The sequence below is a fragment of the Stegastes partitus genome, unplaced genomic scaffold, assembly GCF_000690725.1.
Source record: "Stegastes partitus isolate 25-593 unplaced genomic scaffold, Stegastes_partitus-1.0.2 Scaffold736, whole genome shotgun sequence".
Classification (NCBI taxonomy): Eukaryota; Metazoa; Chordata; class Actinopteri; family Pomacentridae; genus Stegastes; species Stegastes partitus.
Genome location: NW_007578467.1, coordinates 16,492 through 37,080, shown reverse-complemented (window position 1 = coordinate 37,080; position 20,589 = coordinate 16,492). Strand labels below are relative to the sequence as shown.

Genomic DNA, 20,589 nt, shown 5'->3' with positions numbered 1-20,589 from the left:
TCGTTATTTTCTATGCAGTATGCAGTGATAATGATTGGTTTGTAAGTTTGGTCAGAGAAGAACACATCTCAGAAACGTCAGCCCCTCGGCGTGGTCGGAGTTTCTGACTTGGACTTTGCTTTGTGTTTTATCTAAAGGCCTTCTATATGAAATCTCTTTCCAGAAGGCTGAGAAATCTGAATATCGAACCTGTTCGTGCGGTCCTCCCAGACTTCATAAACCGAGCTGTCTTTGATGCCTCTGACACAGCATGATGAAACCAGTGTGTGCAGCTGCTCGGTTGCAGAGTGATGAAATCTTGAATGGAAGCAGATTGAGACAGAGGTGTCGTGTTGAACATGAATGATGTCTCTGAGGAGCGCGTGTTGTCGTCTTTATGGCAGACGCTTCTCTGCTGTGATATTCCATCTGATTCTGACGCTGCCTGTAAAGAAAGCAGAATGCTAAATATGCCCGGAACTGTTTTTAGGGAGAGATCAAACGACTGAAACCAAAACTCTTAAGATGCAAAACAGCTACAATACTGTAATGCGTGCCTTGTCCTTGTTTATAAATCACATTAAACCAAGTAAAGCAGTTTGTTTCTACATGGCATAACCTTTATTTTCAACAGAGGTAGACAAACGTTCCTACCAAACAGCTGAAGCAGCAACAATACAACCTTGCGGGTTTAATCAGCTTTACTTTGCTAATTAATTGCTCATACTAATGGTGTTGTGATATTCTGGTGTTGACAGTAATTGTGATACTGAAAACATGGAATATAGATATCATCGTAACAATACACATATGATAATAAATAATCCAGCGACAGTAACTGTGTGGTTAACATTCCACCATCCAGCTTAGGAACAACATACAGTACAGTCGTGGTCACAGACTCTCTGTCCAACTCTGTATAGTTCATTTAAATAAACAAAGTTGAATTTGACTAATAGCATTTTTTTTTCCATTTTTTTACTTGTGGGAGTTCTTGTGCAATTTGAGGGCAGCCCAAACCTTTATGCATGTTCCCACCTTAGAACCTTTTGCACCTCTAGACCTTTTTTTTTTAGGGCCACTTTCGGAATAGAAAAAAGTAGGTACTGCGAGGTGGGTACTCCTGACCAATACTGTGGGTACTCAAGCAGGTTTCGAAGCTGATTGGTTAAACTCAAAGAAAACAACAATTGGTATATTTCCTGCCCTCTAAGTCCTTGTCTAGTAGCAGTCACACACAACTCAAACCTCCATTGTATTATTTCTTTCATGTTCATAGAGTTAAGTTCAGTAACTACTATTTGTTAGCGTTGCAGTTGAAGCTGTAGGATCCTACATCGCAATGGACTTGGAAAGGTTGAACAAGTTGAGTAGGGGACAGTTCTTCTAAAAGTTAGCGCCACCTCCCATCTACTCTCAGTTCCTGCAGTGAAAAGGCAACCTATTGTTGTTAATTCTTTGGGTCGCAATCAAAGTCTGATTGTGCCCTGGGGCAATTCGTTTTAAGACAAGAATCCCGTAAATGGGTTGTAGAAATATACACAATAGCTACACATGCAAAATTGAACACTGAGCCTAAAGCCACAACATTGTCTTAGATAGCGTCCCCCAAACATAGTAAAGAGCAGGACAGAGCTGCTACTCTGATAGGTTCCTATGCTTGTGAGCCAGACATGCTATTGGTTGCAGCCTACTGTAAAGCAGATAAACAAATTCACATCAGTTCCTTGCATGCTTCCTGTTCTGCTTTAGATTTTGAAAACGCAAACAAAAATACACTTTAGCTTTCGTGCTCTACTAAAAATCGGAAGTCGCTGTTGGGATGAGGGCTTCAGCAATCAAAATGACATCAAACTCTTGCGTTAGCTGAAACAAACAAGGCTGTGTTTTCTCGATCTGCAACGAACAGATGATATTTGCACAGTCCACCGGTTCATGCTCGCGTCTGGAGGTAAAGGGCAGTATTTGCATCCTGCACCTGTCAGTCCAAAGGGCCTGACGTGTCCTCACGAGCTGTACAGGAAGACATCTTATGGAGAAAGCAAAGGATGCTGCACGAACGATCCGAGGTCCTCCTTAATGATAGAAAAGGGCCCTTTAATGGGGGAGAATTCACAGATGGGTAGGAACTAACCTTTAGAAAAAGACAGCATCAGCAGTTTTCAGGAACAAAGCGGAATGCCACAGCAGCTCGTTCCTCCATATGGTTACAGTTAATGTGCCACCTCATGCTCCCCTTTGTTCCTAAATATACAGAAGAAATCGGATGAGAAACTTGCTGCTGAGAGGACAGTGAAAATAAAAGTCCTGTCGTGTATCTGATCTACTCCAGGTCTCGTTCAATGGGGGATCATCTTAAGGAGAAGAAAATATTTTGACAGATGTTTCGCAACCCTGTCGTGCCACATTAATAAACACGTTCTAGTTGTTGCTCGCTTAAGTACATTAAACCATAATCCTGACATGAGAACAGTTGACAGGGAAACCAGCACCGCTACAGGCTGTGCCACCAAGAAGCGTTTCAACTCTGCTAAATGTCTCGGCAGCCAATTACTGCAATAGCAACCATGGCAACCAGAGGGACATTTTTTTTAACTCGCCGGAGCTTTGCTTCAGTTTAAAAGCTCAAATAAAACATTTTACACTGCCTCCAGGCACATCAGGCCAAAGCCCATCAAGTTAAGGCAGAGATGAGAGAGAAGATTTGTGGGTGTCCTGTGGCCAGGCTTTATAATTAACAGGTCTGGTAGAAGCACATGTGACGACCCAGGCTTTAATGTACTTCCCTAGTACCAGACTATACATTACCAGTCACAGCGAGTCATTTTAAAATGAACCCGAAGCCACCTTCACGCTTTTCCTGCCTTTTTGCCTCCATCCGGATTACTAATCTTGATTCGCAGCAGATTGATGCCAAGATTGGAGCTGTTAATTATCAACAGTATACGGTTGTTAGTAATTAATGCTCAGTAATAATTGATCTAATTCTGCTAATAAGAGAAGAGACATTCAGGAAGACACATTGTAGTTAAATATAGAGAATTTAATCAGAAGGTTAAAGAAGTCAGTGTTGTAAGATGAGAGCATGCTGCTGTTATTTCGCCGTTTTTTATTTCGATGTCGTGACATCACATTTCTATCTGCTTTTAATGAATTAATAATAAGCAGCTGCCCGTTATTTTGGTTTTATCAAAGAAAAAGTGTGTGCAACTGTGTTTTTTTTACATTATATTTTAAGAATTAAGAGTGAAGCTTTTTACTACGTTTGAAAATGGGTTAACTGACCTTCTTATAGTAATTGTATGATGCACTTGTGCAAATCTGCCTTCACTAAGTGCCCATTCTTATGAAGTGGCTGAGAGCAGACTATAATTGATCTGATTCGCAGCTTCTTTCCGCCTACCAGTGGTCGGCAAGACGGTACAGTCTGCCCACACATCAGCCGCCTCGGGCTGGAGATCTGACCTTCCTCTGGCCCCCACCGTGTCATTAGGCACCTGATAATCCCTTCGCTAGAGGCAAGAGGAAGTCAGTCACCAGGGGAGCAGAGGAGGGAAAGGAAGGGTGGTCTCATTCTCAGGTTGAGCCGAGCTGGCTCCCATTTGTTGCTTTGATCAGTCGTCCTTTGTGTAATCAAACCAAGCAGGTCTGCGGGGAAACAACGTCCTATCACATGAGGAGAACAACACGGTAGCCGGCGCGGTCAACATTTCCCAGACCGAAAATCAATCAAGCAAGTCTAAAAAGGAACGTCGTACTGAGAGGCTGTTATAATTTTTTTCTAGTAGAGAGCAACGGTGTAAAAGTTAAAGGAGCTTTATGGAGCTGTGGCGGCAGCAAAGTCATCAAAGTGACTTAATCCAAAGGGGCACATAGGAGAGGAGGATTTCTGATGTAATAAAAATCTGGAGTGGATTTATCTGTGTACTGAGGCATCACTGGTCCCTGTGTTTATTTATTTGCACTATTTTTGTTCTAGTTTATATTCCGCCTAGTTTCTTTTCATACTCTGTTTTCTGTCCTTTCTGTTGCAGCTCCAGCATACAGTTTGATAAACGCTGTACTAATGTTGTGTTGATGTTATAGAAATGCAAAAATTGATCTTAAACGGTTATTACATAATAACATAAGAGGATCTATACCAGTCATATCTGTAACATGAATATAAAGCAACACTGTTAGTTCAGCTTAGCAAAAGTCACATTTTTCATTTGCTTTTATGCACTTTGTTTTTATATGTAAATTAGTGAGCTTTAGAGGTGCTGCTAGGCAGATGTTGTGACCTTCAGACCGAGCTATTCTAGCCGTTTGACCCTGCTTCCAGTCTTTATGCAAAGCTAAACTTTACATATATGGACAGAGCGGAATGAGAGTATTATCGATCTTCTGTTAAGGGCATATTTCCCAGCATGTCAAAATGCTGCTTTAACCTTAAAACAGGTTTACCGATTGGAAATATTACATGATGACTTGCTTGCTGCATACATTACACAGCCGTAGATGAGTGTATTGAATTTCAATTTTGTAGCTCAAGCAAATACAAGTGAGCAATGTCGCTATGCATGTTCCAGTGAATCTTACTGATGCATTCTGCAGGGTTGCCGTTTCATGATGGAGCGCCCTCATAGAAAGGCGCAAAAAAAAAATCCCATTAGGGTTTAAATAATCGACTTATTAGCAGCAACGAGGCGTTGTTATCAGATCTGTTAAGATATTTAGAGTTATTCATTGAATTATTTTCAAATAATGTATTTCATCCTGGTTTTTTTTTTTTCCTCCCATTTCCACTGATGGCTGTAAAGATGCATGGCCAGCATAAGCAAGCAGCCCATTTTACACTTGTCCCTATGAGTTATAAGGGCCAGAATGCAATGAGAGTCAATGATGTATCTAATCAATCGCTCCATCTTAGCCCGGCTGATGACTTGCTGTTACAGATGACTGGGAAGGCAGCTTTTCAACGGGGTCTGATTGATATCGGGTCCCAGGGGAAATTGCCGCCGTCCATTGCCAAGTCGTGGTCTGACACTTTGGGCACAAAGAGAACAGAGAAATAAAGTGCTGTGGTAGCATCCCATATGACCTGATTCTGCCTCCCGCTCTCTTCCCTCCTTCTTCGGGGACCACTTGTCCCAATTTTTATCTCAGGGTGCAAGATTTGTGATGGTGTCTTCGCTCTTCTCACTCTGTATGCCTCTTCTATATTTTCCCTCCAAAATATAGATGTGAGGCGGAGGACAATCTACGAGTATCACCGCGTGGAGCTGACGAAGACGAAGATCACCAATTCTACGGCTGTGGAAATGATGCCTTTGCCAAGTAAGAAGAATTTATTGCAACAGCTTTTGGCTCAGTCAGTTCAAGCTTCTGAATGGATGCCTTATCAATATATGGCATGTAGACCTTTTCCTTGGCTGGGTGTCTAATAGGCTATTGATTGTGTAAATTGTCTGACCTGTTTTGACCTTTCTCCTCTGCAGCCTGTCTCCAGTTCACCAGCTGTAGCGCCTGCATCTCCTCGCAGATCAACTTCAACTGTAGCTGGTGTCATCGACTCAACAGGTTGGACTTAAACACACCTTTGCTCCCAAAAACGCTGTCTTTAATTTTCCTTTACACCTCCCCTCTCTGGATTTTCTCACACCCATTAGCTCCTATTTGTACTGAGGTGCACACATTTTGTGGATGGAGAGACTTCATGCTTTTATTTCAGACTGTTTTAGATTCTTTTTTTTACTCCTTCCAGCAAAAATATCCCAGCAAATGAACGGAAGTGCAGCTTCTAATCTTTACGTCTTCAAATCTTTTCACACTGACTACCAAATTCAGAATTCAGTTCAAGATTCTTGTGATCTCATTCAGAGCCCTGTGTGGTCAGAGGCCTTCCTACATTAGAGATGCACTGCAACTTTTTGTCTCATGTTGATCTTTAGATCAGGATTTGTTGGGTTTTTTTTCACATTTCAGACTCAAAACTAAAGGAGATGGTGTCTTTAACTGTATGTGTAGTGGTTCCTAAACAAAAACTCTACAGTGGATATAGTTCATGACCTTCAAGAAGTGTTTTGTATTTCTTAAACCTCCATCCCAGCGATGTCTATGCCCAGAGGCACTATGTGTCCAGGTTGTCCATTTGTCTCATTCTTGTGATATATCAGGAACACCTTGGTGGTCAAAGACAGTCACATGAGGTCACATAACTCAAGAATTCATGTGCTAATTATGACAACATTTCACTAAAATGTCTAGTAGGTTAAAACAAAGTGATGACATTTTGTATCCCAAAGTTTAAAGGTCAGCTTCACTATTATATCATAATGCTGCGCAAAAATACTTCTTTGTCCATTATTCAAGACATTTATTACTGAGGAATAAAAGGAGAGATTGTGAACATACTTAACAACTGGTTTGGATGCTGAATTGGCACTAATCTCGGGTGTCTACCTTGAAACTGCACTGATTGTATAGATCTACTACATCCATAGTCTGTAGATAAAAATGTATATTTCTCAATAGAATTGATCCACTGGAATCCTGTATATGTAGCTGTGACTCCAGTTAGCTAAAACATGAACTGCATGCTGCAAAGTCTTCTCTACATGCCCTAATCTGTCACCACATTAAAACCACTGACAGGTGAACTGAATAACATTGATTATCTCATTACAATGGCAGCTGTCAAGGGCTGAGATGTATTAGATAGCAAGTGAAGAGTCAGTTCTTGAAGTTGATGTATTAGAAGCCAGAAACATGGCAACATGAGGATCTGAGTGACTTTGACAAGGAGCGAATTGTGACGACGAGGCTAGGTCAGAGCATCTGTAAAACAGCAGGTGTTGTAGGATGTTCCCAGCGTGCAGCAGGCCGTGCCTTCCAAAACAATTTAAAGAAGGACAGCTGGTGAACAGGAGTCAGGGTCTTGGACGTCCAAGGCTCACTGCATGAGGGACGAAGGTGGTCCAGTCCCACAGAAGAGCTACTGTAACACAGACTGAAAACTCTAATGAAAGCTATAGAAAGGTGTCAGAACACATGGTGCATCACTTCTTGCTCCATATGAAGCTGTGCAGCTGCAGACTGGACAAAGTGCCCTTGTTGATCTCCGTCTGCAGTGAAAAGCACCTACAATGGGTGCATGAACATCAGAAGGTGACCATGAAGCAATAGAAGAAGTTGGCCTGGTCTGATGAGCCGTGATTTCTTTTGTGTATACATCATTTATCTGGGGAAAAGATATCAGCAGCTATGAGAAGAAGGCAAGCTGGCGGAGACTGTGTGATACTCTGGGAGTGTTCAGCTGGGAAACCGCAAGTCCTGGCAATCATGAGGATGTTACTTTGACACGTACAACCTACCAAAGCTGTTTGCAGACCACATACTGTCCTTCATGGCAACAGTTTTCCCTGATGGGCTCTTTCAGGAGGGTGATGCTCACTGCTACACTACAAACATTGTTCAGGAGTTGTTTGAGGAAAAACCCAAAGAGTTCAAAGTGTTGACTTGGCCTCAAAATTTCCCAGATCTCAATCTAATCAAGCACATTTAAGATGTACTAAAAACAAGTCAAATCCATGGAGGCTCCACCTCACAGCTTACAAGACTTGAAGGATCTGCTGTTGACGTCTTGGTGCCTGAAACCACAGAACACCTTAGAGGTCTGTGGAGTCCAGGCCTCCATGGGAAAAAAGTGGGACCAACACAATATTAGACCAGTGTTTTTTTTTTAAATGTTTTGGCTCATAAGGAGACACACAAACACAAGGCAAGATTTGTAGTTTATATCATTTTTATTTTATTCATTATTCCTTGGTATCTTTTCAGTGTCGTTTGTCTGAGAGCTGGATTATGCAAAATCTGCCTGGTTGAATTTCATGAGACACGGTGGCCAAGACGGAAGAACCCATTAAACGCTGGCACCGCTCCGGATAATTTTCTTAATCATAAAAATTGCGAGATAGGGCATTGACCTTGGCAGAGGATGCGCTCTCTGAGTGCCCTTCTAGTTTTATACTGTGTCTCTATTTGGCTCGTCTTTCTTTCTTCTTTTTTTTTTTTTTTTTACTGTGAAGCCCTTTGTGACATCTGATCTTTAAAGATGCTGCCACAAAGTGTTCCTAAAGCAAATGAAGCTATTTTTGTGCCCAGACCCAACAACACATCGCAAAACACATGTATTTTTCATCAGCAGGTTAAATTAAGGCATCAAATCAGATGATGTGTTGGTCTAGAGGGCAGATGAATTGGTAAAATATTCTCAAAACACATCAGTTACCTTGTAATGGTTCAATATCTGGTCATGGTTTTATGTATAGTGCATATTGTATGATTTTTGGAGGTAAAATTAGGTTTTAATTTCATCTTTTACCATCACAGTAGGGCTCTATATTCTATACATTATAGCTGCACCATTTAGACGACACAGCGTGTTATTCTGACGCTCATTCAACTCACACCTGTTCTGTCAACCTCTGCTCCACTTTTTTATCTCACCCTTCCTGTCTCCCCGCACTTCAAACAAAAGTAAATATTTGAGCTGCTAAAGAAGTGTTAGCGTTCCTCCCCAGAATTTCCTGACAGCTGAAATGTGAGCTGCGGTGGGTTTTGTTTAGTCGGATAGAAAAGTTAAAACGACGGAGAGAGAGAGAGAAGAAAAAAACAAATAATGGAGTTATCATCGGTGTGAGTTCAGAAAGTTTCAACTTGCATGTCAATAGATGTTTACTGTCCTGATAAATGCCTTCCTTGAATTTGCTGAAATTGTTATTTGGAGGTTGTTGTCAGCGTTTGTTAGTCAGACCCCTGGAGCCACCTTCACTTCTCTTTGGTATGCCGCTGCATTTTAAATGCCATATGCATCAAATATTAATTCGCCACTCTTTTATTTTGTACTCATCATTTATTCTGAGAAATGTGTTTGACTGGAGAACTGTGCAGCACTTCTGCTCTGTCTGCTGAGATTTGTTATTTAGGACTTACAAGGGGTTTTACATTTGACTTTGTCTCTGCTTGGCATCTTAAATTTCCTTGCCTTTGACAGAGAAAAACTAATTTACAGTTCAGCGACATGAAAAAGTGTTGTGGAGAGATACTGTACGCCTGTGGCACTGATCTCATTAGGCTGTATTTTAATTAGCTTTCCGACTGTGTTAATATCTGACTGTTCAGCCTCGCTCTGCCCTCGGTATCTTTCAGCCGCGTCCTTTTGAAAAAGGCAAACATGCTTTAAACACGCGCTAATTAAAAACCACGCTGGCTCCGGGGGTTAATGAAAGGCACTGACATTTTAAGAGAACAACCCTAATGAACTTCTCCCACAGTGAAATATGGGGAAGGTGAGAAGAGCAGAGCGCCTCTTTCATGCTAAGTCACAAGTTGAATCACTTTGCGGTGGCTGATGTGTGAGTCCGCTACTGAAACAGGTTAAGAAAGCGTGACACACACACTGCAGTGGACCGTAAGTGCCAGAGCATCTGAATGTTAATGTGAATGGACCAAGTGCAGGGATTTGTTTGCCTAAAAAAACACAGCTGGTAAGCATCGCAAATGGTTGTTGGAGAGGCGAACACTGAATTTTAATTTGTCTCGCTCTCACAACAACATGTTGTTGGCTAGTTTTTAGAGAAGAAGTGGCACACAGGCAGCAGTTTGTTTTGAGTTTGTTACGAGCCAAAGTTCTGCCTTGCATAATAAAAGTGTTTGTTTAGCAGAATGTGCTGAAGTAACAAGAGTAGTAATATGTTAGATATTTGTAATATCTGATGAATTAGCAGCATATTTGTTGTGGCTGGTCAGAGTTTAGGGAGTTAATTCCTCACAGCTTCAGTCTTATGATGATATTTGTTTCTATAAGTGTTTTCTAAAAACCAGAGTTCAGTCGTTGCTTCGGGCACCATAAGTTAAAGGGGCTCTAAAATGCAGGAAGAATCTGTTAGTGACATCCAACGTGGACCTTATATTGTTAAAATAATCCTGCTCGCTCCACACTAAGCAGCAGATCCTGAGAGGGAACTACAGACAGACTGTAGAAAGACAATCTGCTGGCGGCTGACTGTCACATAACCTGCTGGCTGCTTTAACCACACGACTCAAACTCCTGTAAGAATATGACAAGACCGACATTATTACTTATGCTCTATGCAAACTTTAGATTGTGATCCACACTGCGATGATGCTGTACGTCTCCTCAGCTTGAATCAAAGGTAGTGAATCGGTTAGTTTAGCAAAAGAAAACATCATGATAAACAATCATCTGTACCCTGAAGTTATTATCCAGGTATTTCCATTTTGTTATGCTATCAACCATAGATCCAGATGTTGCTGACAGCTGTAAGAATTGTCTCATTCGGCTTCTTAAACCACCAAAAGCTCTGTGAGCGAGTGACCTGCTGAGCACGAAATATTTAAAAACAGTGGTTAGTTTGGTTTCAGTCAGCAGCAGGGAGCGCCATATTGAAAACGGCAGTATTTTATTCAGATTCTGTCCAGACCGCTAAAGATTTCAGAAAGAAACATAGCATGTTATATTTTCTGTATGCTGAGCGCTTCGGCTGTAAAACAAATATAAATTTCATTCGTAATGTTGCCTGAAGTGTGCTCTGTAGGTTGTACAGTGAAGGATAAAAGACATTTAGAAAAACACTGGATCATAAAACATGATCGGTAGCCATTAGTGAAAGTCTCATATTAACAACAGCTGCTCCTCTTTAGAGAAACTGTCTGTAGTGTGGAGGCATCAAAGATACTCCCACACAGATAGACCTGTATAATGTCATACAGGGATATGAATAATCAGGTTGTATTGTGGATTATGCCCTGAGCAGAAGTAACAACAGCTCTAATACATAATAGGAACTAGTGAGCTTGTAAAGACAAATATTGACAAATCATGTGGATGACCTGATACAGAACAGACACTGAGTGAAGCCAAATAAAGATAATGAAGTGCAGAAAAGCCGTTTTGCCACCTGTTTTTAATTCAAATCAACTTAATTAATCAATAACTGTTCCAGTAATTACTCCCTGCATGTTGAAACAAAGAATAAGGCAGGTTCTGCCTCAAGCAAAAAGAGTTGGTTTGTTTGAAAACTGTTACTCTACTACTTAAGCAAATAATTTTCACTTAAAATATGAGAATATAACCTCAAGGGATCAATTACAGACAACACATGTTTGAAAACAGGGAGATTTGGTTGATTTGTGTTTCATTTAACCGAGCAGTTAATTTGTCAGAGAAGCCGGTGGATCTGTTTACAGTGCAGCCAAACAAACTCACATTGGTTTAATAAAGGAAATGAGTCCATCTGCGATGTGATTTCATGCTGCACACGGCCGCATAACAGCAGGACGCAGGAAAGTTGGGAGTACAGCTCAGATATGGCTGCAGGCGAGCGAACAATAAACAGTGAAGCTGATCAATAAGATAAAATTCCCCTGGCTTAAACACACACACATGCCTTGCTTTTCTGTGAATCTGAATGTACTGTAACGATGGAAAACTACTATATAGAGAGATACATGCAGAATAAATACAATGAAAGGGTTTTTCTAAAAGAAAATCGCGATGATAAACAGTCTGGAAAGGGTTTGATTTAATGGAAATCTTAAGGATTATGACTACATTTCTTGAGTAAATGCACCAGATTACTTTCCACCATGCAAAGAATGCCTACAAATCTTCCATGAATGAGTGGGAATGAAGCCGAATAATACAATCTATCCATCCTGCTGTGACTGTTGAAATGCTGAAGAGAAATATTCTCCCTCATGGGTTCATTTATATTCAAATGAAGCACCTCGGCCCATTTCTAATTAAAAGCACTGTGGCTCACTGCGCTAGATGGCAACTAGCTGAGATGGATGCCATTGAGAAGAAACAAAACACGAGCTCCCTACAGAGACAGGTTAGTCCGGACCTGCTCGGTAATATTGCGTCTCATTCTGCTTCCTTCGCTGCCCTCTCGGGAGGGGAAAGCAGTCGGGGAAAAATGGGGGATTAAGCCGAGGAATCTGTCTCGCCTGATTGAACAGATGGACTGAATTTTTTTGGAAGAGGAGGGGGTGAAGGGAATGGGATGATTAGAGAGGTAGAAAGATGAAAATGGACTCCTTCACATAAAGCCATTACCATAACAATATGTTCAGGAGAGAAATGGGGCCTGCTGGGGAAGACACTACTGGACGCTCATTGTCTTGGAAGCACAAAGCGCAGACATCACTGCTGCGTTCCCTCGTAGTCGATCATAGTTTTTTTGTTTGTGTGCATTTTCCTGTAGATAACAGTGTGATCTACACTTTTCCTTTCATGCAGGAAGTGTGTGTAGAAACACAGATGAGTTAGCAGGGGAAGAGTTATAATTTTGATCCATTTAGCAGCGAGGATTAGTAGCTGCCGCCTCGATTACCGTCTGCCGTTTGAGGTTATTATAAGTCCTGGACCCTGATACACAGTTGACTCAGCAGCAACCTCATCCGAAGGCCCCATGACCCCCTGAACTTCCCCCCCTGGCAGATCCAACATTTTCATACTGTACAAAGCCGCTCCTTGCTTAAGCTCCTTGAATCCAGACCTCAGAGGGTGGCAGCGAGTGGGAGGTGCACATGTTTGCTTCCCAGCTTGATTCAGAGGAGAAAAAACTTGGAGTAACACTGAGTGAAGTTCAAATTACAGCACAAATCTGCTAAAGGGCCAGTTTGCACAAATCAACATCAGTGTACTCATCACGATAAGGATTGAGTCACTGTATAATATCCTTTGTTTAAATCTACACCGGTATGCTACATACTGGTGTCCTATTTGTTATAACGCCTACTGTTTAATGCGATGATAGCATCCTCGCTCTGATTCCTGCCAAGGACATTTGTTGCATGTCATTCCTGAAGGCCTATTGCCCAGAAGCTGCTTTAGAAATAGTAGCCCAGCTTTATAAATAAATTATAAATGAGTTATGAGGAGATTGAAAAACTTGAGGCAAGCACAGTCTAACCAAAAGAAGATATCTGCCGTATCAGACCCACATTATGGATTAAAGTCAGACCTCTTCTGCTTTAGTTTTGACCCATAGTAAACATGCTCGTGGCTGTAGACGTAAAAATGTTGCACCAGTTTTGTCCTGATTGAAGTATTCCAACAACTAGAGCTACAGCAGGTAGCAGATTGATTCACTGATTCATTGTGCGATGGACAGAAAGTTACTCTGCTGCAATTTGGATAATTGAAGTCAGTTCGTTGTTCCCGTCTTTTCAAGGTTTGCTGCTTTTTTCTTTATAAACCCCCTGAACTCCAAAACTGGCCACTGTGTTTGAAAGTGTGTTATCTTTAAAGAAAAGAATGCCACAATAACCCCATGTATCAGAGAACTGTACAAACAAAAAGATTTGTTGGATTTTCAACTCTCTAGAGTTCCCTGAGTACATTGTCCCTTTCTGTCTGAAAAAACGTACCAAATCTGAGCTTAAAAATCTGTATATTTCATCAAAATCACTGTATTCTTCATGTTTCATTTAAAAATTCACGAATAGTAATCTGATTTCTCTAATAAGATTCTGTTAAAAACTAAAAATTCTGCGCTCCAGGGCACAACTGTAAAGCCATAAGTCATATGACCGGGACCGACAGTCGTGTGACAGAAATTTAGAGAGTTTACACAGAGCAGCTGGGAGATAAATATGGAAATTAATGTAAAACACAAGCAGTAAAATATCTATAGTTTGCTGAGTCAGCTTTTTTTTTTCTCTTGTGAACACTTGTACAATTTTTGTACATGCTGATTCTTTTTTTTTTTTTTTTTAATTGTTGTAATATAAATAAAGATTTTTTTAAATGATTTATGGCATCATAGCTTTGTTAGTCTGCACAAAAGACATGTTTGAGTTCTCTCTCCCTTTGGTCCTGGTTGTGCTGTTTTCATAGAGGTGCAGGACTTTATACTGCAGTGAGAAATGAGTCCACAGTGAATAAAAATGTCAATTCGTGAGTTTTGGGAGGTTTTACTGTTGGTCAGACAAAACAAGACATTTGAAGGTGTCACCTGGGGATGTACAGACAAACAATGAAACTAAAAAATACACCTGATGCTTTCACTGACACTGACATCTATCATTTGTTGCAGCTCTATCATCAGCTGATAGATGTGGTGACGTGACATTTTGCACAGACATTCATGATCAATCCTTATTACTTTGGTGGTCCTTTGACTTTTCCTCTAGCGCCACCATGAGGTTGACATTTTTGTTAGGAAGTGAAAACATTGGATGGAAGGATTGCCATGTAATTTGATGCAGACATCCCTGTTAGTCTCTGAACTGTAGTATCTTTGGTGATTGCTTAACTTTTCCTCGTGTCTCACAGATGATAATCACAGCCGAAGACAGTAATCTGAAGCCACTTTATTTGACTTGTGATTGCAGTGTTGACTAACAGTTGTTTCCTCTGCTCTCAGATGTTCCAGTGGCTTCGACCGCCATCGCCAAGACTGGGTGGACAACAGCTGCCCGGATGAGGTGAGACTTCAAGCTGCTGTGTCTTGATCATGTCCATAAGGTCATTAGATGTTCTGCTTGTTAATGGTGAAATAAACGTGTTTGTTTGTGTAGCTGCCCAGATGATGAATGTTCTCCTGCGACCCTCTTACATCCACACATGCACCTTCTCCCCACAGTTCAGGCTGCACACACAAGCATGACATGAAATATCTCATCTTTCAGACCAAGGACAAGATGTGTGACATCGTCGACACCACGTACCTCTACCCCTTCACCACCACGATTGTTGCCAAGACGACATCCAGGGGCAAAGAGGCCACTGCAGGCAAGGAGACGCCCTCCACCTCCCACCCTCCCACCAGCGTCCCCACAGAAGGTAATGAACAAAACAAAACTGGATCAAGGCCACGGCGCACGTTGTGTTGGAGCCCAGAGCTTTGTTTCAAAAAGTGATGGATGCTCCGGGCTGGCAAGACGTTAAATGAAGTGCATTTACTGGAACTGTTCTTTATTAGTATCGATGTGTTTCGTCTTTGACAACATGCGCAAGACACCTCTTCCATTTGAAGAATGCATAAATATGTGCTGTGGCTCTCCGCTTAAGCTGAAAAAAATTAATTCCAGATGGCAGCCAGTGGAGCAAAGCGCAGCAGCTGTGTTTGTACCAACTTTTAAACAATGCAGATTGAATTGGGACGAATCTCGCCAGTCCCCACATAGATGCAGCCACACAAACCTGTGATCAGCTCACTGATCCCTCATCTGTCTTTTATTCCCGAGAACGTCCTTATCCGATGACGGATCTGTTAACGTTTTCTCACATGCTTGTTCTTTTTAATCATTTATCAGGCTACTTATGAGACATTAACTTTTACTACTGAACTATGAAGGCCAATTTTCATTTTTGAAGGCTAAATGTTTGATATTAAATTAGGCTTGGAGCTGGTTTTTGTCACAGTGAGTTGAAAGTGACTTTACAATCATTTTAGAGTTTAGTGAAATTGGCTCAATCTGATCCAGATATTGAGGCTTTCTGAGGGTTGCTCCACTTTATTACCTGTACTTTCCCTCTTTCAAGGTCTCATTTTATATTTGAGGGCTCTTTCTAGTTGGATCTGGTGACAGCATGGCTTGTGGTAAAAGAGAAAAAAAAATCATATTTTGATCAAACAGACGATCCTGAGAAAGGAAATTTCTCAAGTTATGCTGAATGTTTCCCATAAAGTGGTTGGTAGAAGCATGTGCATAATATTTGCTCAGTTAGACATGAGTACTGTGTTTACATGCAAGGTGGGAATGGATATGAATATGATTTGCCAACATCCCATAAAGAGAGAAAGAAAAAACAATAAAACAATAATGATATTGAGTTTACAATCGTAATAAACTCTACAGTTAAAGACCAATGATAACTGTCCACATGAAGTATAGCACAGTGCAAGTAAACATACGCAAAGTACACGCCAGCTGTTTTATCAGCAACACATCAGCCTCAGACGATGAGTTTAATGACAAGTTCGCGGGAAAAACAAATCAAATCACAAAATAGCTTTAAAAAGGTTTGAGTACAAATTTTAATACCGACAAATACTCGCTTACAACAAGGTCTTCTGAGGAGGAGATTTAAAGATGATGCACGTGAGGCGTTTAGGGAACATTGTTTAATTGTGACATCGACTGAGATTCTGCATGTGATGTATTTCAAGGACAAATTTTAGCTTTTCAAAACAACCTGGGTTAAATACTTACTGCTCTAAACTACACGAGTCTCTGCATGCACATCAGCAACGTCGCGCCACCTCAAGTAAATTCTCAATCTGTGAAAAACACTGAGATAAGATAAAGCATCATGCGTTGCATTTAGTGTAAAGATTGCTGTCGGAGCATCGACGTTCCAAACTGAAATGTTAAACAAGCAAGAAACTCATTCTGTGCCGTGACATTTAGAACCGCGTTTCAGCACCAGGCGGCAAACCGAAACAGAAAGGAATCAGAAATAATAATAAAATACACTGCTTTTAATATAGCCAAAGAAGACATACATTTTACAAGCATTATGTTACAGGTCATTTTTATTAAAAACAACTGGTCGAATGTATAAAATATTTATCTAATTTTTTTACTTCTGTTTGCGATTATTTACATAGTTTGTTAAGAAAGTACCAATGTGTATGGGAAGTGACAAAAAAGTTTATGCCTGCAATGTAATTTTGAATGCACCAAAAATATATAATAAAAGTTATGCTCACCATTGCAACCAATGTAAAAAGTTAGTATGAAGCCCTGACAGACTATAGATGATGGCAGAATATGTTTGCTTCTTATTGTGTTGTAGACCTTTATCATAATAGAAGAAATAATTTAAAAACACCTCAGTAAGCCATATTTCTGCATTAATTAACAGGTTGCTTGATTACAATGAACGTGGACTATGTAGTTTATTTTGAGTCAGTCCGACTGATGAAATCATGCTGCCATCAAACTAACTAAAGCACCAAATCTGTTTTAATCCACAGCAAAAAATAGTCCCCAATAAAAGCATTAATTAATCCTGTTTGAGTGGTGTTTGCTAAAAACTACAGTGCCCAGCCGAAAACTACTTAGCCTTTCTTGAAAGCTAAAAAAAAGTATGTACTTGAGGCCCATTTTTAAAATGTTACGCCTTCATTAGTATAGAATGAACTTGGCTTAGTGCCTCCGTTAAAGTAAAAAAGTACAGGACAGACAGCACAACTTCAACTCAGCGTGCTTATAATAAACACCCACACAACAAAACAAAACTACAATAAATTAGGACTTATTTAAATACACAAAATATACAATAATAAACCTTAAGGTGAAGAAGGTTTGCAATTCGCATATCAAATAAGCTAAATATATTCAAATTCTGTCTGCAAAATACCACTTTGCCTCCCTGACATCAACAAAACTATTGAATAACACCAGCCTTGACCTTAAAGTTGCCACGAAAACTACTTCTCAAAGTAGTTTGTGTTGCATGCTTGCACAAAGAGTATTTATACGCAGCGGTCTGTTCGCTGTAATCTCCTATAATCCCGATGGAAAATAATCGTTAAAGTCTTTTAACTTTGACAGTAACAGGAGGTATGCGTAAAATATATTTATCCCATCATGAGTTTCTTCTCTTCCCTCAAGTTGCGTGAAAGCAGCGAAGGTCACAGAAGTCGTGCTCCTTTGATATTGCGGTGCAACGTATCGAGCACATGATTCAGTGCACCGCAGCGGGAGACTAACCCAAACCGCCCTGCAGCATAATCTCACAGTTATCTAATGCAAATCGTCTCCGAAGGCAGCACACACCAATCTTTTGCTGATGATAGGAAAACGGCCAAGGTGTCCTCTAAAAGTTTGTTTACTTCCATTTCTTCGTCTCCCGAGATGCCAGAGTCACCAGTTGGTGGAATTTATTGCGCCAATTTTCAGCTCATTTCCCTTTTTATTGCCTTTGAGCAATTTATCTAAGTAAACAGGCTGTTTATCTTAATCAGCTCCAGATGTGCTTGTATTGAATTAGTATAAAAGGAAAGGCCCGCTCACCTACTCCAGTCATATATTCCAGGTAACGTCATGTCACGATGTGTGTCATCGTGGGAAATGCTGTAATCAGAACTAAAAGCACACATGTTGCCTCGTGGGTTGTGTCTTTTCCTGTGCTTTTCTGTTTTTATGGAGCATCTTGGATGCCCATTGAGCTAATGGACAACCAATCATTTCAGACATCCACTCCTATAAGGAAGATGAATTTACTGCATCCTTTTAAGAACATGAGGACCATGTGAAGGACATAAGGCAGCTTCAACTGTGTGTCTTTTAGTAAAGAATTCATGAATCCTGTTTCAGAAAAGCCAAAAAGAAATGGTTTATGTTCAAAAAAAAAAAAAGCAGTATACATTAATTATAGCCTAATGTTAAAGGATAATGTTGGTGTTGCTACAAACTCTCTGGCATCCTCCTCTCGTCTCCCAGGCACTCGAGCCCATTTGTCTCTTTAAAAACACGTAATAAATATAAAATCTCACTTTTATAGAGGTTCGGTAATTTCCTCAAACAGCTGGTAACTGTAGTTTTTTTTGCAAACTTTCCTGAAACAACTGTTAAAAGTGCACTTTTTCTGGCCTGTTTTCAGCAGGAGGTTAATACATGGTGCTGTATGTGGGACAGACTGTCTCAGATCTTTTATCAGCAAACTTGGCTGAGTTCAGATGAAGGATTTTCTGGTGGTGTCTGACCTCACCAGAAGGGACATGAAAGGAACTATTTCAGTTAAAAGTTGTGGCTCTGGCCTCACAGCAACAATCCATCTTAAAGGTTCTTCTGCAGGGACATTTGGAAGGTCAAGACTATGACTTTGGCTGCTCTGACTTAAAAAAAATAAAGGCGTTCGTGCTCTTCGGGGTTGTTGTTCCTTAACAGTTAAAGTCTCAAAGTCTCTTAAAACTATCTGGTTTCCTGTTGCTGAAGATTGTTGTTTGTGTAGACATATTTTTCTATCTGACTTACTTGATTTAATCTCTGGCTCTATTTTATTGGGCTTTAAAATGTTTTTCCAACAACTAAATCCTTAAAAACGCCCTCGAAAATTAGATTTTTTTCAGGCTACATTACCTGAAGTCGACTCTTTGATAGTGCAGGAGTGTCGCGCTACTAAATTATTTCACTCTACTTATTTCTTCTCTATTGTTGGGATATTTTAAGGCTTTAAGCATTCCAGTCTGGGTTATCCATTATTTCATTTTGACAAAAAGGCATTTACTTTCATTGCGAACCCAGGCAGAGGCCGACCTTTTCTCCGCCGCAGCCACCATTAATCATCTTGTGGGGGCTGAGTGTAAATGGACGGGCCATCGCGGCTGGGGGGCTCGGCAAGCCGCTGTGATGAGGATGGATGCAGTGAGTTCAGGGAGGAGTGTGAAAACTGTCCAGCTGTGAGGCAAAACACAACGAGTAGCCCCAACAGATCAAACCGGGGCGTGTCGAGAGGACTAACAGAGCAACAGAGGGATAAAACATGTTGTCTGTGTGTACGAGACACGCTGTATCTGTGCGCGTTCGGAGGTCAAGAGGTGGTGCTGCGGCGTTTGCATTTGTTGTAGCTGAGTAGTCGACTCGTACGGCGGATCAGTTTCCCCGACTGTCTCTTCAGCTGCAGAGGTCGAGGTGCAGGTTAGAGTGCAGGCTGGAGGCTCGTACACATGCTGGCGACCTGCAGCTGGATGAGACGGCGAAGGAAAGCAAAAGAGGCAGATTAGAGAGGATGAATGTGTGTGTGGGCAGAGGTGTGTTTGGATGTGAGGCGTGAGAACATGTTGTCTCTCACTCTGCTGGCATTTGACTGTATTTAAACAGACTGCCTCGGAGGAACTTTGACACTTCTAAAGATAAACTCAGGTGCAACTTCTCTCCTTATTTGAGCTTCTTTCAACTGAATGTTGCGGTAATGTGTTTTAAAGCCTTGATATCAACATGGCACTACATCACATGTGTCAATCCACCACTTTTAGTATAGATTATGTGAATACTTTTCTTCCTCCTGTGACATGTACAACCTTCTCTGGTGATCTTCAGTTCACTTGTAGATCTGTTGTACACCAAACAGAGCAGCCTGATCACAAAAAGCATCAGCTAAAACTAGATTTTTTACTCTATCCAATGTGTGACACAGGTCTCCCCAAAGTTTGATTATCACCTGAGTCACACCTCATCTTTGCAGGCTTTTGTTTAAAATCAAACTCTGTGTTCAGCACATCTTGTGATCTGAATTTTGAGGCCTGCAGAATGACTTGTACCAAAGTGCAATGGCTCACAGAAGATCCTCATCAAAGCTTCTTGTCACACCTCACATTCTGACCATCTGCTTTATGAGGCACCTGTGGCCTTTTCTGATATGCATAAATCATCAGTGCAGTTTATTGGTATGGTTTTTACTCTCTTAAATAATTAATTACTATAATTACTATACCTTCTATGATTGTATATTTCAGCTTATCTCTTAAATGTATGCACACACGTAGTGAAAATGGTCTGCGTGGAGATACACTAGACACTCCAGCATCTTTAAAGTCATACAGTGTGGCCTAATAACCTGCTAAGATAGACTGTCTATGTTTT

The 20,589-nt window shown here is 40.8% G+C and overlaps 1 protein-coding gene across 1 annotated transcript in view; it reads left to right on the top strand.

The window, feature by feature from the left end:
* The window catches only part of plxdc2b (plexin domain containing 2b), a 111,285-nt gene that overhangs the window by 77,983 nt on the left and 12,713 nt on the right, over window positions 1-20,589 (top strand). Inside the window, exons 8-11 of the mRNA XM_008291328.1 lie at window positions 5,203-5,298; window positions 5,460-5,541; window positions 14,418-14,478; window positions 14,683-14,836. Of these exons, the coding sequence (XP_008289550.1) occupies window positions 5,203-5,298; window positions 5,460-5,541; window positions 14,418-14,478; window positions 14,683-14,836 (393 nt within the window). The remainder of the gene's footprint in view (window positions 1-5,202; window positions 5,299-5,459; window positions 5,542-14,417; window positions 14,479-14,682; window positions 14,837-20,589) is intronic.